The sequence below is a fragment of the Elephantulus edwardii genome, unplaced genomic scaffold (genome assembly GCF_000299155.1).
Source record: "Elephantulus edwardii isolate Elephantulus edwardi_28Jun2011 unplaced genomic scaffold, EleEdw1.0 scaffold00049, whole genome shotgun sequence".
Classification (NCBI taxonomy): domain Eukaryota; kingdom Metazoa; phylum Chordata; class Mammalia; order Macroscelidea; family Macroscelididae; genus Elephantulus; species Elephantulus edwardii.
In genome coordinates this window covers 8,193,005-8,208,721 of record NW_006399799.1, presented here as the reverse complement: position 1 = coordinate 8,208,721, position 15,717 = coordinate 8,193,005, and the positions used below count along the sequence as shown (strand labels likewise).

The 15,717-nt window shown below is 42.4% G+C and overlaps 1 protein-coding gene across 1 annotated transcript; it reads left to right on the top strand.

Annotated features, from left to right (window-relative positions):
- Positions 1 to 5,849: 5,849 nt before the first annotated feature.
- LOC102856841 (V-type proton ATPase subunit F-like) lies at positions 5,850 to 6,691 on the top strand. The gene is made up of 2 exons (XM_006886590.1): positions 5,850 to 5,869; positions 6,328 to 6,691. Exons 1-2 carry the CDS (start codon positions 5,850 to 5,852, stop codon positions 6,689 to 6,691), a joined length of 384 nt encoding a protein of 127 aa, XP_006886652.1.
- Positions 6,692 to 15,717: the final 9,026 nt, after the last annotated feature.

The following is a 15,717-nucleotide window of genomic DNA, read 5'->3' as shown; positions in this document are numbered from 1 at the left end:
GCACTGAACGTCCCATGGGCTTCCAAAAGAACAGGCATGTTTTGGGAAAGGTACAACCAGAGTGCCCCTTGGAGGCAAGAATGACAACGCTTCACCTTTCATACTTTGGACATGTTGCTAGGAGAGGCTAGTCCTTGGAAAAGGATATTATGCTTAGAAGGGTGGAGGGTCAGTGAAAGAGAAAAGACCCCCAATGAAATGAATTGACATGGTGACACAGTGAAGAGAGAACATGGTTAATAAAAGGTGGAGCTAGGATTAGAACCCACATAGTTGGGCTTCACTACTGCCTATCTGTGCAAAAGCTCACATTTTGTCCATACTTTCCCACACTTCATATAAAACATTGAGCCTGAAAAAGATTTCATTCATTTATTGGGAGGAAGGTGAGGATTCCCAGAAGATGAATCACATATGTTCACAATTAATGCCACAGAGTCCTCGCAGGCATCCACCAGGCCCTACCTATGGCCCTTCATCAGTGTCTTCTGCCCTCTGCCACCACAGCCACCAATGCCCTCCTTGAGTGTGCTGATATCATGGCACAGTGACTGCCTCAGGATGCCCCAGAAGACACCCCAACTCCCGAAACCTATTGTGCAAAATGGAGTGTCTCTTCTCTATTTTCTGCTATGACCAAAGCTCCTCTGACAGAGTCCTCAGGACAAAGGGATTCTTTGACATCTGTCTGAAGGGTCTTCTCCTTGGTCTCATAGAAAAATCCCAGGATTTGTTTAGGGGATGATAAGCCAGCAGGGCCACACTCTCCCATCCAGTCCTCCTTCCCCACCCAGATCCCCTCTGCCCCCTCTTCATGACATTTTGACCTCTACGGAGAGCTCCCTGCTGGCCCACTGAGGTCTCAGCTACACACAAATGAGTAGGCAGTAAAGTTTCTGCACCCAGCTGCTAACCAAAAGGTTGGAGGTTCAAGTCCATCCAGAGGCACCTCAGGGGGAAAAAAAAAAGGAAAAAAAAGCCTGGTGACCAAATTCGGGGGGGGGGGAATCAACCATCAGAGCTCACTTTGGCAGCACTTTTATACTAAAATAAGATTAAATGGCCCCTGTGCAAGGAAATTTGTGAAGCAAAGAATTCTGCATTACTTAAAAAAACAAAACAAAACACAAAAGAACCCACCAACTAAAAAAAAAAACAACCAGCCCTCAAAAACCCTATGTAGAATAGCTCTACTGTGACACACACACACAAGTTGAAATCAATTCTACAGCAATTGAGTGATTAACACTCAAATGTGTAGTCCAGGTTCACTCTGGACCCCTTATTTGAAGAAGACAATCAGATGTCAAACAAACACGTGAAGAAATGTTCAAAATCTCTAGCTTTCAGAGAGATGCAAATCAAAACAACCATGAGATATCATCTTACCCCAGTAACGATAGCAATATTCAAAAGAGCAACAAACAACAAATGCTGGCAAAGTTGTAGAGAGATTGGAACCCACTGCTGGAAGGTGTGCAAAATGGAGCAACCAGTATGGAAGGTGGTCCGGCGCTTTCTTAAAAAGTTTGGAATAGTACATGCTTTGGCAGCACATCTACTAAAATTAGACCAATACAGAGAAGATTAGCATGGTCCTTGCACGAGGATGACACACAAATTTGTGAAGCAGTTTGTTGTTGTTTTTTTTTCCTGTTTGATGTATGTATGAAACAATGTTGTCCAACAATAAACCGAAATTTTATTTTGCTGATTTTTTTCTAACAAACAAAGAGAAAGAGAAATACCATTTGGCCCAGCAATTACACTTCTAGGAATATACAAGGGGTCATCAACAAATGAATAGATAGAAAAACTGTGGTATATTCACACAATAGAATAAATACTACACAGTACTGAAAAACGAGAAACTCGTAAAATATTACACAACATAGGTGACCCTGGAGGACATTATACTAAGTGAAATATCTCAGTCACAAAAAGACAAATACTATATAACACCACTGTTATAAAACAGAACTGATGTGGGGGTTAAGGGGAAACTAAGAAAAGAGGGAATAAATAATGAACACAGCATTGGAACAGATGAAGGTAAGAACTGTTTAAAAGGATATATGATTAGTTGCTGCGTGCTGCATAGTATGCCATTGTGTGAATGTACCATAATTTCTCAATCCATTCATTTGTGGTTGGACATTTTGGCTGTTTCCATGTTCTTGCGATGGTGCATAATGCTGCTATGAACACTGGCGTACAAATCTCAGTTTGTTCCTCAGTTCTCATATTCTCAGGGTATAATCCAAGTAGTTGAATAGCTGAGTCATATGGAATTTCTATATTCAGCTTTTTGAGGAAGTGCCAAACTGCCTTCCAGAATGGTTGCACCATTTTACAATCCCACCAACAATGTATAAGAGTTCTTTTCTCACCACATCCTCTCCAATATCTATTACTTGCTTGCCTGTTAAACCTTGCCACTCTTACTGGAGTGAGATGGTACCTCACTGTCATTTTGACTTGGATCTCTCTTATTGCTAGTGATTTGGAGCATTTCTTTTTGTGTCTGTTTGCCATTCTAATATCTTCCTCTGTGAAAATTCTTTCCATGTCTTTTGCCCATTTTGTAATTGTGGAGGCCCAGTCTGACAAGGGTAAATATTGTATAAAACCATTATTGCAGAATGAGTATAAGGATCCAGGAGGAGTGGGAGAGGCTGGAAGCAGGATATGAATGTGCAGGGGGTGGGGGGAATTAATCATTGGGTTGTACATTTGATGGGGGGGGTGAGGAAAATTGAAAGAATTTATTCAAATTTGTATTCGAATTTTCTAAATAAACTAGTTGTTATGTGCCGTCGAGTCACTTGTGACTCATAGCGACCCTATGTACAACAGCCCTAAACTCTGCTCTGTCCTGTGCTAATTGCACTGTCTCTGACACTTCCATCCCCATTACCCCAGTCACTGAATCAATCCACCTCACAGAGGACCTTCCCCTCCGGCGCTGTCCCTCCACCTTACCAAGAAGCATGATGTCCCTCTCCAAGGACCGGTCTCTCCTTACAACATGTCCAAACTATGTTAGATGGAGCCTCAGAATCCTTGCCTCCAAGGAGCCACCTGGTTTAACCCTCTCCAGGATGAATCTGTTTGTTTTCCTAGCAGTCCATGGTACCCTCAATACTCTTCTCCAGCACCACAGATCAAAGACATCAATTCTCCTATCCTCCTTAGTCATTGTCCAACTCTCTGATGCATAACAAGTGATAGCAAAGACCCTGGCCCAGACCTTAGTCTCCAGAGAGACACCATTGCTCTTCAGTACTTTGGAGGGGTCCCTAACAGCAGACTTTCCCATCGCAATACGTCTTTTGATTTCCTGGCTACTGGTGCCAAGAGTGTTGACTGTGGAGCCAAGCAAACTAAAGCTGTGAACAAACTCAATCTCTTCACCATCCATCCTGAGGCTGCCAATTTGTCCAGTGGTGAGAATCTCTTCTTGACATTGAGCCTCAATCCATATTGGAGGCTGCAATCCTTGACGCTCTGCAGCAAGCACTTCAGGTCTTCCTCAGTTTCAGCAAGCAGGGTTGTGTCATCTGCAAAACGCAGATTGTTGATAGATCTTCCACCAATCCTGACCCCACACTTCTCCTCATAGAGCCCAGCCCCCCAGATAATCTGTTCTGCATACAGGTTGAAAAGGTATGAAGACAGTACACATCCCTGGTTCACCCCTTCCCAATTTTGAACCATGCAGTGTTCCCTTGCTCTGTTCCGACTATTGCCTCTTGGTCCAAGTATAGGTTTTGCATTAGCATGATCAAGTGTTCTGGGATTCCCATTCTTCTCAGAGTCAGCCACAGTTTGCTATGATCCACACAGTCAAAAACGCCTTTGCATTGTCAATAAAACACAGATATACATCCCTCTGGTATTCATTCCCTGCTTTCAGCTAGGATTCATCTAACGTTAGCTACAATATCCCTAGTATCACGACCCCTTCTAAACCCAGCCTGAACTTCTGGCAGTTCTCTGTTGATGTGCTGTTCCAGTCGTTTTTGGATAATCTTCAGTAGACTCTTGCTTGCATGTGAAAACTAAACTAGTAGAGGAAAAAAAATAAATTTAAAAAAAAGATCTATGATTAGGCATTATTTGTATGACAACAGTCCAGGATAAGAGGTGTGGCAAGAGGGAGGAAATTATACATCAGTGAATGATTATTTTTTTTTAAGTGAATTGGGGAGGGGAGGGAAGAAAATGGTCAACAAAAAATGCATGAAAATAAAACTTTTCTGTAAACTTTCATTAAAATCACAATTTTTTTTTAAAAAAGGCAGAAATAAACTAAAGTATTTCTGCATTGGTAACACTTACTTCCAGAAGTGGCAACTAAGAAGTAACTTGTTGATCTCTCTCCATTGAAAAGGACTGACAGACCATGCAGACCTCAACCCCCATGACTCTGAGACCAGAATTAGATGGCGACCGGCTGCCACTATTGACCATTCTTAAAGGGAACACATTGGAAGAACCTAGATGGAATGGAAGAGAAATGGAGAATAAAATTTAAAATTATATGAAGGACTAAGTTCACTAGTCAGGTAGAGACTGATTGAACGCATGAGATATGGCCCTTAGTAATCATTCAAGTCTGGAACTGAACTCACCCCCTTGACTCAGCTCTTGGCCGAACAATGCTGCTGTTATTATTAGGTCAAGTCAGGGATGACTCATTATGACCCTATGAACAGATCTGATATCTTTGAGCCCATTGTTACAGTCACTCATTTGATAGAACTATCAATCTTGATGAGAGTGTTTCTCTCTTCCTCTGACCTTTCACCTTTCCCAGCAGGATGTCTTTTTCCAAGGGCGTTGAGCAGGTCTGTATTATGAACAGCAACTTAGGAAAGTGCATCCTCTCTAGAACTATCCACTGTTTGAGAGCAAAATGGCAGCAACTGCCTAAGGACAAGGTTCAGAAGACAGAAAGGAACAGAAAAGGAAAACAAACAGAAGCAGGAAGCCCAGGGGGGAAGTGGGGTGAGTGCTATCCAGGGGGGAAGAGAGGTGAGTGCTATTCCATCATGGGGATTGCAATTATGGGCTTGAAACAGAATGTGTGTGGATCATTTGGGAAAACGATTACCCAAATCACAACAAGGAGATAAAACAAACCACAAAAAGTCAACAATGGCAAACCCTCACTGCGTGGAATGGATGCCAAGGCACAGACCCTCCGGTGGTTTTCCCAGGCTCTATACCTTGCCCGTCTTTCTGCCACAGAGTGGCTGGTGGGTCCAAGCAGCTGACTTTCTGTCTAGCAGTCTGACACCTAAGAATATAATCATTTATTCACACAGTTCAGTGTCCAGAACACACAGGAGCCCTAGAATAGGGTTCAGCAAGCTAATAAAATGAGCTTTTAAGGGTATTTGTCAGGCGAGCTTGTCACAGCTCCTCACCCCCCTCCTTTGTCTCATGAAAGCCATACACAATATGCCAACAAATGGTGGGCACGTGCTCCAATAAAACTCTTGTTTATGGACACAGAAGTGTTAATTTCATGTCATTTTCAAACATATCATAAAATGTTCTTATTTGTTTGTTTGTTTTTCAAATAAAAGACTAAACACCACACAAAACCAGGCAGCGGGTCAGATTTGGCCCTGCCTGCGGTAGGAGATAGGCTACTTGTTTCCCGGCCTTTCTCTGGGGGTCCTGTCCTCAGGTCTTAGGCATAATGGCTGGGATTTGCTGAGCTCTAGTGGGAAGCAAAAGTGAAAACTAAAATAAAATAGACATTTACTATATCTAGATTCTTCCTCTCTGAGTTATGCAGTGAGTTGGAAGGATTGTTTTTTTCTTGAAATGAGGTGCGGATGGTGGTGACGGCTGTTAGGTGCTGTTGAGTCTACTATAACTCACAGTGACCCTGTCAACAACAGCTCTGAACTTTGTCCTGGGCTGCGCCATCCTCACAATCCCTTTCCAGGCCTGAGCCATTGTTAAAGTCATTGAGGCAATACAGCTTCTTGAAGATCTTCCTCTCTTTCTCTGACCAGCATGATGTCGTTTTCCAAGAACTGGTCCTTACCGACAATCTGTGTAAAATCGATGAGGTGAAGTTTCACCATCCTTCCTTGCCTTTAAGGCAGCTGCACGTCCTCTGAGACAGATTTGCGTGTTCTTTGAGCAGTTCATGAATTGCTCAGTTTTTCTCTCCATTACCACCAATTCAAAGGCATCGCTTCTTCTTGTAATCCTTACTCACTGTGCAACTTTCAGATGCATTAAAAACAATTACCAATGGCGGGCTTTGGGTTCCTGAGCGCAGACGCCGGTGGTCTCTGCCGGCAGAGGGGATGGCGGGCCCGGGAAGCTCATCGCGGTGATCGGAGATGAGGACACGGTGACTGGCGTCCTGCTGGGTGGCATAGGAGAATTCAACAAGAACCGCCTTCCGAATTTCCTGGTGGTGGAAAAGGATACAACCATCAACGAGATCGAAGATACTTTCCGGTTGTTTCTGAACCGAGACGACTTTGGCATCATCCTCATCAACCAGTACATCGCTGAGATGGTGCGGCACCCGCTGGGCGCCCACCAGCGCCCCATCCCGGCTGTCCTCGAGATCCCATCCAAGGAGCACCCCTACGACGCCACCAAGGACTCCATCCTGCGTAGAGCCAAGGGCATGTTCACTGCGGAAGACCTGCGTTAGGGTGGCCCAGCCCCCCAGCCCCGCCTTCATACCCAGGCCTCTTCCCGGGCTTGTTATCCACCCTTTGTATTCTGAACCTCTTCCAACTCCTTGCCCGCTCCCACTCCAGACAGGCTAAAAGAGGTGGGTAGGGGTCACTGAGGATCTGGCATATAAACCAAGGCTGGTGAGGAAGTGGAAAGCCTGCCCACCTTCTCCCTCTCCCATTAACTCTTGCTGTGCTGTTAGGCAGTGTCATTGTGGATGTTAAATTAAAGTCGTATTCTCGCTTCAAAAAAAAACAAAAACACAACAATTGCAAATATTATGGCTTGTAGTCAGGCATGCTTTAGGCTTCATGCTGGCATCATTGCTTTTGAGCATTTTGGAGAGGTCCTTGACAGCACGTTGTCCTAGTGCAACAAGTCTCTTGCTTTCTTGACTGCAATTACCTTGAGTGTGATTGAAGATCAAAAAGTAAAGTGAAATAATTGACAACTTTCATCTTTTATCTGTCTATCATGATGTTACTTACTGGTCCAGTGGTGAGAATTTTTGTTTTATTGATATAGAGATGTAACTCATATTGAAGGCTCTAGTTAGTCTTTGATCTCCTGCAGCAAGTGCTTCAAGCCCTCTGCACTTTCTGCAAACAAGATTGTGTCATCGGCATAATCCAAATTGTTAGAGTCTTCTTCCAATCTCAATGCCACCTTCTTCTTCATCTAGTCCAGTTTCTCAAATTATTTGCTCAGCACACAGACTGAATAGGTATGGAAATATGATTGAGTAAGAAGGGACAAGGGGCTGGAGCTCTGGTGGTCAGGTGGTAAGAAGCTGAGCTGCAATCCCAAAGGCACAAGGTTCGAGGCCACCAGCAGTTCCACAGGTGAAGGATGGGCCACCTCCTCCCTTCTGATTAACTGCCTCTGAAAACCTGCTGGAAGGTCAGCTGTGAGTTGGTTCTGACTCTAAACAACAACATGGAAAAAGAGTGTGGTAGCTTTTTTTCTACTATGAACTTTAAAAGAGTCCGTAAACTAAGGCTGTAATCAATTCCTCCTTTCTACTTTTTTCCACACCTCAGCCTGACTTTCTACTTTGGAAATGAGAGATCCTTCCTAGTTTAGACTAGACAGAGGAGAAAGGGGTGGTGGGGCAAGTCAGAAAGACCTCAGCGTCTTGCCGCGCCTGGGTGAGCAGGGCACTGACAGCGCACCTCCTGACGTTTCAGAGTCTTCAAGGAGACATTCTGCTTCTGGAAATAATCCAAGGGGCCTTGTTAACATTTTTTTCAAGTATTTTCCTAAAGAAAAGGGGAGAGGAGTGCAGGGATGAGGAGGTAAAGAATTACACAAAGATTTAGACTAACAGCTTGAAAATCAAAAGGATCATTGGACAGATAAATATCAAGTATAATAGGAAACACACCGATCCTGGGGAGATGACTTAATATGGGCCCTCCAGCTCCTTGGAGCTTAAACAATTATCTACAATTTGGAATTATACTTTAACTTCCCACATCAGTGTGTGTTCTGGATCTATTTCTCAGGATGCAGCCAGAAACCTTGAGTTATCTAAACCAGGCTGAAAATTAGATGCCATTAATAGCATCTCATAAAACTGCTTCTCAGGTTTTCTTACGCAGGCTATGCTGAGGACCATGGGGATTCAGTGATAGGAAGGAGCAAAATGCTGCTAGTTATTTTTCCAAAACTTAATCTAGAGATCTTTTTGAAGAGCTTCTTATCCAGCAGTGAGATGAATGCCAAGACTAATATAGTCTATGTTTTTCCCACTTGGAAGTGATGACCAGATACATCATCCATGAAGAGAAGTTTATTTGGGTTCCCAGAGGTGAACTTCTCAGCCACTTTTGATAGCCAACTAGCTCACCAGCTTGCTACAACCTTGCCCCAAAGCTTCCCAGTGACCTGGAAAAACACAGACATCCCAGACCAAAGACTGAGGATAATTTAACCAATGAGACTTCCATTTAATGTACTTCATTTTTCTCAAGTTCATGGAGCCTCATCAACAACTTGTGTTATGCAGATGACACACCTTGCTTGCTGGAACTGAGGAGGACATGAAGTGTCTGTTGCAAAACGTTAAAGATTGCAGCCTTCAATATGGATTGAAGCTTAACATCAAGAAAACAAAGATTCTCACCACTAGTTCAATCAGCAGCACCATGATAGATGGAGAAGAGATTTAGATTATTAATAATTTCAGCTTGCTTGGCTCCACAATCAACGCTCTTGAACCAGCAGTCAGGAAATCAAAAGATGAACTGGAAACCAATATGAAATAAATGTAAAGAAAAAAATCCCCCTTAAAAAAAAAAGGAGGAGGAATTGGATTAGGAAAGTCTGCTGTCAGGGCCCTCTCCAGAGTGCTGAAGAGCAAAAATGTCAGTCTAGCGACTAAGGTGTGCCTGGTCCAGGCCATGATCTTCGCAATTATTTGCTATGGCTCCAACAGCTGGGCCATGAATAAAGATGACAGAGGAATAGTTGATGCCTTTGAATTGTGGTACTGAAGAAGAATATTGAAGATGCCATCAACTGCCAAGAGAACAAACAGTTCTATCCTGGAATAGGTGAAACATGTTGTTCTCTTTGGAGGCAAGGGTTTTGAAGCTCTGTCTCACATGCTTTGGGCCTATTGCCAGGAGGTACCAGTCTCAGAGAAGGACATCAGACTTAGAAAGGTGGAGGGACAATGCAGGAGAGGAAGATCCTGAATTAGATGGATTGATTCAGTGACTGGGGTAACAGGGACAGGTGTGTCAGAAACAGTGAGATTGGCTCAGGATAGGACAGAGTTCAGAACTATAGTGCCTAGGGTCACTAATAAGTTGCAAGTGACCTTGACAACACATAACAACAAAACATGCAAATAGCACTCAAAAAGTCAAATGATATGTGGTATTGGGAAAATCTACTATTAAAGCCCTCTTTAATGTTTTACAAAGCAAAGATGTGACTATGATGACTTAGTTGTACTTGACCCAAGCCATCATCTTTTCAATTGCTTTATATGCATGTGAAATCTAGACAATGATAAAGGAAGACAGAAGAACACTGATTCCTTAAAATCAGAGTATTGGTGAAAAACATACAATGTGCCATGGGCTGCCTGAAAAACAAAGAAATTAGTCTTAGATAAATACAACCATGCAGACCCATGTTTATTGCACCTTTGTTCACAATAGCAAAGAGTTGGAAGCAACCCAAATGCCCATCAACAAGGAATGTATAGAGAAGCTCCAGTATATTCACACAATGGAATACTACACACCACTTAAAAACAAAGACTCATGAAATATTATACATAATGGATGACCTTGAAGGCCATTATGCTGAGTGAAATATCTCAGTCACAAAAGGACAAATATTGTACAGGGCCACTGTTGTAAAACGGAACTGACATTGGGGTTGAATGAGACTGAGAAAGAGGGGATAAATAATGTATACTGCATTGAAACATATGAGGGAGAGAACTGTTTAAAAGGGATATATGATTAGGTATTATTGTCATGACAGGAGTCCAGAATGAAGGGTGCACAATGGAGTGGACTTAGGGGGAGGGACTGTATAACAATGAAATAATTTTTCTTTTACTTTTCAAAGAGAAGAGCAAATTGGGGGGAGAGGGTGGACAGGAAGAAAAGTGCAACAGTGAATAAATGGAAATCCTAAGTGTCTGTAAACTTTCAATAAAATTAACTTTAAAAAGTAAAAAAAAAAAGAAGACGAAAAGAAACATAACCAGACTTTCTCAGACGTGAGGATGATGAGACTTGGTTCCCTTACTTTGGACATGTCATCAGCATAGATCATTGGCTAGGAAAGGGGCATCATGGTTGATACAGAAGAAGACCAATGAAACTAGGAAACTCAAGCACAATTTTGAACTCCAAGCCGAAGATGGCACAGGAGCGGGCAACTCTTTATCCTGTTATATACACCGTTATACAGAGGAGACCTGGTAATGTAGTATGTAGTATATTGGTCTGCTAATCCTAAGGTTTGAATCCACCAGACACTCCATGAGAGAAGGAAAAACTGTCTCCTATCTTAACGATTACAGCCTCAGAAATGCAACAGAGAGGCACTATGAATTGGAGTAAACTCAATAGCAATTGGGTAGGTTATGAGTTAATTTATTTAACAGAACAACATCTTTCTTACACTTGCTTGTAAGCAGTTGAGGTTTTACAACCAACAATTTTCTTTTAATGCTTTCAACAAACAAAATAAAACAAAAATTCAAAACAATAATCATAAAAACCTATTTTGAATTCTTCTCTCTTAGGGTTCTAGAATCTCCTACTTGGGGACTAGAACCCCAGCAAGCATAGGGCAATTAAATGTGGTTTTGCCAGAGAGACTCAGGGAATGAACAGAGGAATCTCTACTCATAGTTCAACTGAGAAGTATAAACCAACAAGCTGGCACTAATTAAGAGTTAATAGTCTTACAGTGGAGCATTGCAAAAGGATAAAGACCCTCTGGCTACAGCATAAATATCAAGGCGTTTGGGGCGCAGCCAAGACATATATTTTCAGTGGGCATTAGATACTCTTGCTGCTTTCTTCTCTCCAGCTCTGCTGAGAGAACAAGAGAGGATTTACAATAGGTGGGAAAACAGCTTGACCTTCCCAGGCTGCCTTCTGCATCATTGGTCAACCAGTCTAAGGATGACTTCTGGAAAAGACTTTGTTTTCCAGAAAACCTTAAATTGTGTGGGTATAGAAATCAGCTGGGAGAGCTAGCTATATTGTAACTTCTCTGAATCTCCCTCCCAGAGAGGTGCAGACCAGAAGTCTGCATTTTTAATGCTCTGCAGGTGACTAATGCTGGTGTGGTCCTCAGACTGTTGTTGTTGTTAAGTGCCATCGAGTTGCTTGCGACTCATAGCAACCCCATGTACAACAGCCCTAAACCCTGCTCTATTCTGTGCCAATCACACCGTCTCTGACACACACATCCCGATTACCCCAGTCACTGAATCAATCCACCTCATAGAGGGTCTTCCCCTCCACCTTCCCAAGCATGATGTCCCTCTCCAAGAACCTGTCCCTTCTTACAACATGTCCAAAGTATGTCAGACGAAGCCCCAGAATCCTTGCCTCCAAGGAGCAGTCTGGTTTAAGCCTTTCCAGGATGAATCTGTTTGTTTTCTTGGCAGTCCATGGTACATTCAATACTCTTCTCCAGCACCACAGCTCAAAGGCATCAATTCTCCTTCTATCCTCCCTAGTCATTGTCCAACTCTCTGATGCATAACAAGTGATTGCAAAGACCATAGCCTGTATCAGATGCACCTTAGTCTCCAGAGGGACACCATTGCTCTTCGGTACCCTGGAGAGGTCCCTAACAGGAGACTTTCCCATGGTCCTCAGACTACTGAAAAATGCTGTTTTGCTGCTGCTTCACCATTAGACCCCAAAGACAGTTTCTACTGCTTGCCCATTAGATTTCAATGACATCGTTTCTACAGAATAAAGGAAGCAAGATCAGAATTCCTTATTTACCTAGAAGGCAACCATCAAGGCTTTAGCGTACAAAGATACCTCAAAGATGTTTCAGAAAGGTGGTCTTTCCCATGTGTTTCTGTTGGGAGGGGACTGTCTTTGAGTTCCTACAAGCTCACAGTTACTAGAAGCAGAATTTCAGGGAATGAGAATGAGTTTTAATCCCACCTAAATGGTGTATCCACAATCTATTTAGATCTACAATCCGTACACGTCGTACCAACAGTCAGGAGATCAAAAGACATATTGTACCAGGAGCAATGGTGACCTGGTGGTAAAGAGGTGTGTGTGCTGCAATCCTGAAAATACATGATTTGAATCCACAAGCTGCTTCCCCAGGAGAAGGATGGGCAATATTCCCTTGCAATTAACTGCCACTGAAAACCTGCTGGAGAGTCTGCTATGGGTCTGTTCTGACTAAAAAAAAAAAAACCAACAAAACACCACAATAACAACAACAATTGCACTGGAAAAGTCTGTAGTTAGGGACTTCTCCAAATTATTGAGGAGCAAAGATATCCATTTGAGGACTAAGGCATGTCTGATTTAGGCAAAGATCTTTTCAATTATTTGCTATGCATCTAAGAGCTGGACAGTGGGTACGGATGACAGAATAAGAATTGATGCCATATGAATGGTGGTGTTGGAGAAGAGAACTGAATATCCCGTGAACAATCAGGTATGTTTTGAAGAAGGTACTCCTTAGAGGCAAAGATTATAATGCTTTCTCTCCTATACTTTGGGCATGCTGTTAGCAGAGGCTATTCCTTGCAGGATATCATGCTTGGAAAGGTGGAGAGTCAGGCAAAGAGAGGAAAATCCTCAGCAAGATGGATTGACACAGTGACTGCAACAATGGGCTCAAATATATCAGAGACTGTGAGGATGGCACAAGATAAGACAGGGTTCAGACTCGCCACCTAATAACAACAATACATGGCGTATATCAGGTTCACAATCCTTTCAGAGATCATCATTCATGTGATTACTACTGCAATTTGTCAAGGGGAGTTTGTTAGATTAGCATATCTATTTTAAATCTGAGGAATAGTAGACCCAGAGTGGGTGCTTTGCCTCCTCTGTTCACCAAGGTATCAGGAAGGAGTTAAAAAATAGTCACTGTGCTACAATTTAATAAGCGGGGCCAGCCAGCAAGCCTAGGCAATAGTCTTAACTTGATCTATCTTGACTAGAAATTAATTTTACTTGGGTCCACAAGCTGCACCAATGGATGCAGTCAGCGAGAAGTCAAACCATATATTATACTGGTCAAACAAATTGCAAAAGACTTCTTCTTTAAGATGTTATAAAGCAAAGATGTCACTTTGAGGACTTAAGGGCTCCCTGACCCAAGCCATGGTATTTTCAATCAGTTCATATGCATGTGAAAGTTGGGACAGAATAAGGAAGACTGAAGAAAAATTGATACTTTGTAATTATGGTGTTGACAAAGAATATTGAACAGACTATGGACTTGCAGAAGAATGACAAAATAACCACCATAAATTTTTACTGGAAATACATCTGTATTTCTCCTTAAACATGAGAATAGTGAGACTTTGGACACATTTATCATTAGAAACCAGTCCCTGGAAAATTTATCATACTTAGTAAAACAGAAGGTCATAAAAAAAAAGAGGACAGCCCTCAACAGGCTGCCACATTGGGTTCAAGCAGTAACAATCATGAGGATGTTTCAGGACCAGACAATGTGTTTAGCTGTTATACATAGGGTTGCTAGGAGTTGGAATTGATTCAACAGCACCTAACTGCAATACCACCTTGATCAGGCTTATTTGTTGGTAGAAATGAAGTTGGTTACCAAGACCATGAAATAAAAGAATTGATGGCTCTGATTATAAAAATAGATGAGACATTTGTATGATAAATGCAAGCAGAGTATGAGAACAGGAGAGAAACAACCCACCATATCATCTGGGAAAATGAAACTCCTTGGCAAGACTTCACAACAGCCTGATTCAAAATTTCATAATGAAATTATGTCTCTGATCAAAGCCCGAATGAGCTCATGGACTGATTTTTACCATTTGTGTTTATTCTGGTTTGCACCAAGTTGAGGCATCAGAAATACATTAACCTATTCTTTCTGACGGCACCAAACATTCTATTCTCTCTGAACAGCAACAACAGTCTCTCTGGGAGTGTGCTATTATGCCCTTGTTGGGGGGAATCAAAGTGACAATGTAAGGCCAAAGGCAGCATCTTTGGACCTTCACTGAGCATAAAGTTGTTTCCAACCCCCCGTGGATATTCCCTAGGACATCAAGTCAGGGCCAGGGACTTCCTAGCAAAGTTATGCTTAATCCTGTGATCTTAGCCCTAGGGTACTGAAAGTGAGGCACAAGGCAGACAAGGTATTTCCAGCTCATGTCCAGGACATGGCCTGGTTTTGCTCTAGAAAGAATGTTTTTGGATTTGTTTGTTTGTTTCAGACTCAGAGAAATAAAGACTCAGTCATCCCTTTCTCAATTAGAATACCTCACTTTATAACAAATTGTTTATTTTTAAGGAATGAGCTGCATCACAGGCCTGGCTCCACCCTTCCTCCTGCTTACCCTTCTCCTCTTTGGCCTACCCTGAGACCACAGTATTGTCTATCTCTTGACAACTTGAGGTACCCCCAAACAAGGCAGGGCTTCTTAGTTGAAACACTGGCATCTAGAGACTTTGAGCTAGCTGAAACAGAAACCCCTGGCTTTACTGTCCTCATTCTCCCTGAGGGCAAGAGGCAGTTCCATCTATTCATTTCTTTGTTCCAACAATATTTATTGACTCTACTATGTTTCAAGGGATCTCCATAGGGAGTTGTGACGCTAACTCAAAGGATTAAAAGTTGGCAGTTTAAATCCACCAGTAACTCCAAGGAAGAAAGATGGGCAATCTGCCCCCTTGTGATTTACAGCCTGAGAAACCCAATGAAAGGTCAGCTGACCAGGCAATGAATTGAGAGTTTACTTTTTCAAGATTTGAGGACACAGCTTGATGAGCAGGTTTATAAGATCCTTCTCTCCAAAAAAAGAGCATATTCTAATTTAGTTGTTGTGTACCACTGGGTCAAAACTGACTTATAGCTAATTCTCCAGCAGGTTTTCAGTGGCAGTAAATCCCAAGGGAAGAGATTGCCCATCTTTCTCCTGTGGAGCTGCTGGAGGATTAGAACCACATGCCTTTGGGTTGGCAGTGCAACTCCTTACCACTAAGCCACTCGAGTTCCCTAATTTAAGGGAAGTAATCTTAAAAACAAAAACCAAAAAAACCCAACCAAACACAAAAACCCCCACAAAAACAAAAAAAAACCCTACAAACCCTTGCAAATAAAAGAAACTTAGTGGTCAGTGAAAAAGAACAATGCAGAAGAAAATCTGCTGAAGGATGGGAGGGGAGGGGAGGCTGATTAAACATTAGACGTTATAGACTTTGCCAGCAACGGTTGCCATCCCAGTAAAATTTGAATTTCATACACAACAAATATTTTAGTATACTG

What these genes read in the sequence shown, in the direction of transcription:
- LOC102856841 (XM_006886590.1), top strand. Translation starts at nt 5,850, where the DNA reads ATGGTGGTGACGGCTGTTAG. An exon ending in ATGGTGGTGACGGCTGTTAG is followed by an intron (nt 5,870 to 6,327) that starts GTGCTGTTGAGT and finishes CTCTGCCGGCAG; the next exon opens with AGGGGATGGCGGGCCCGGGA.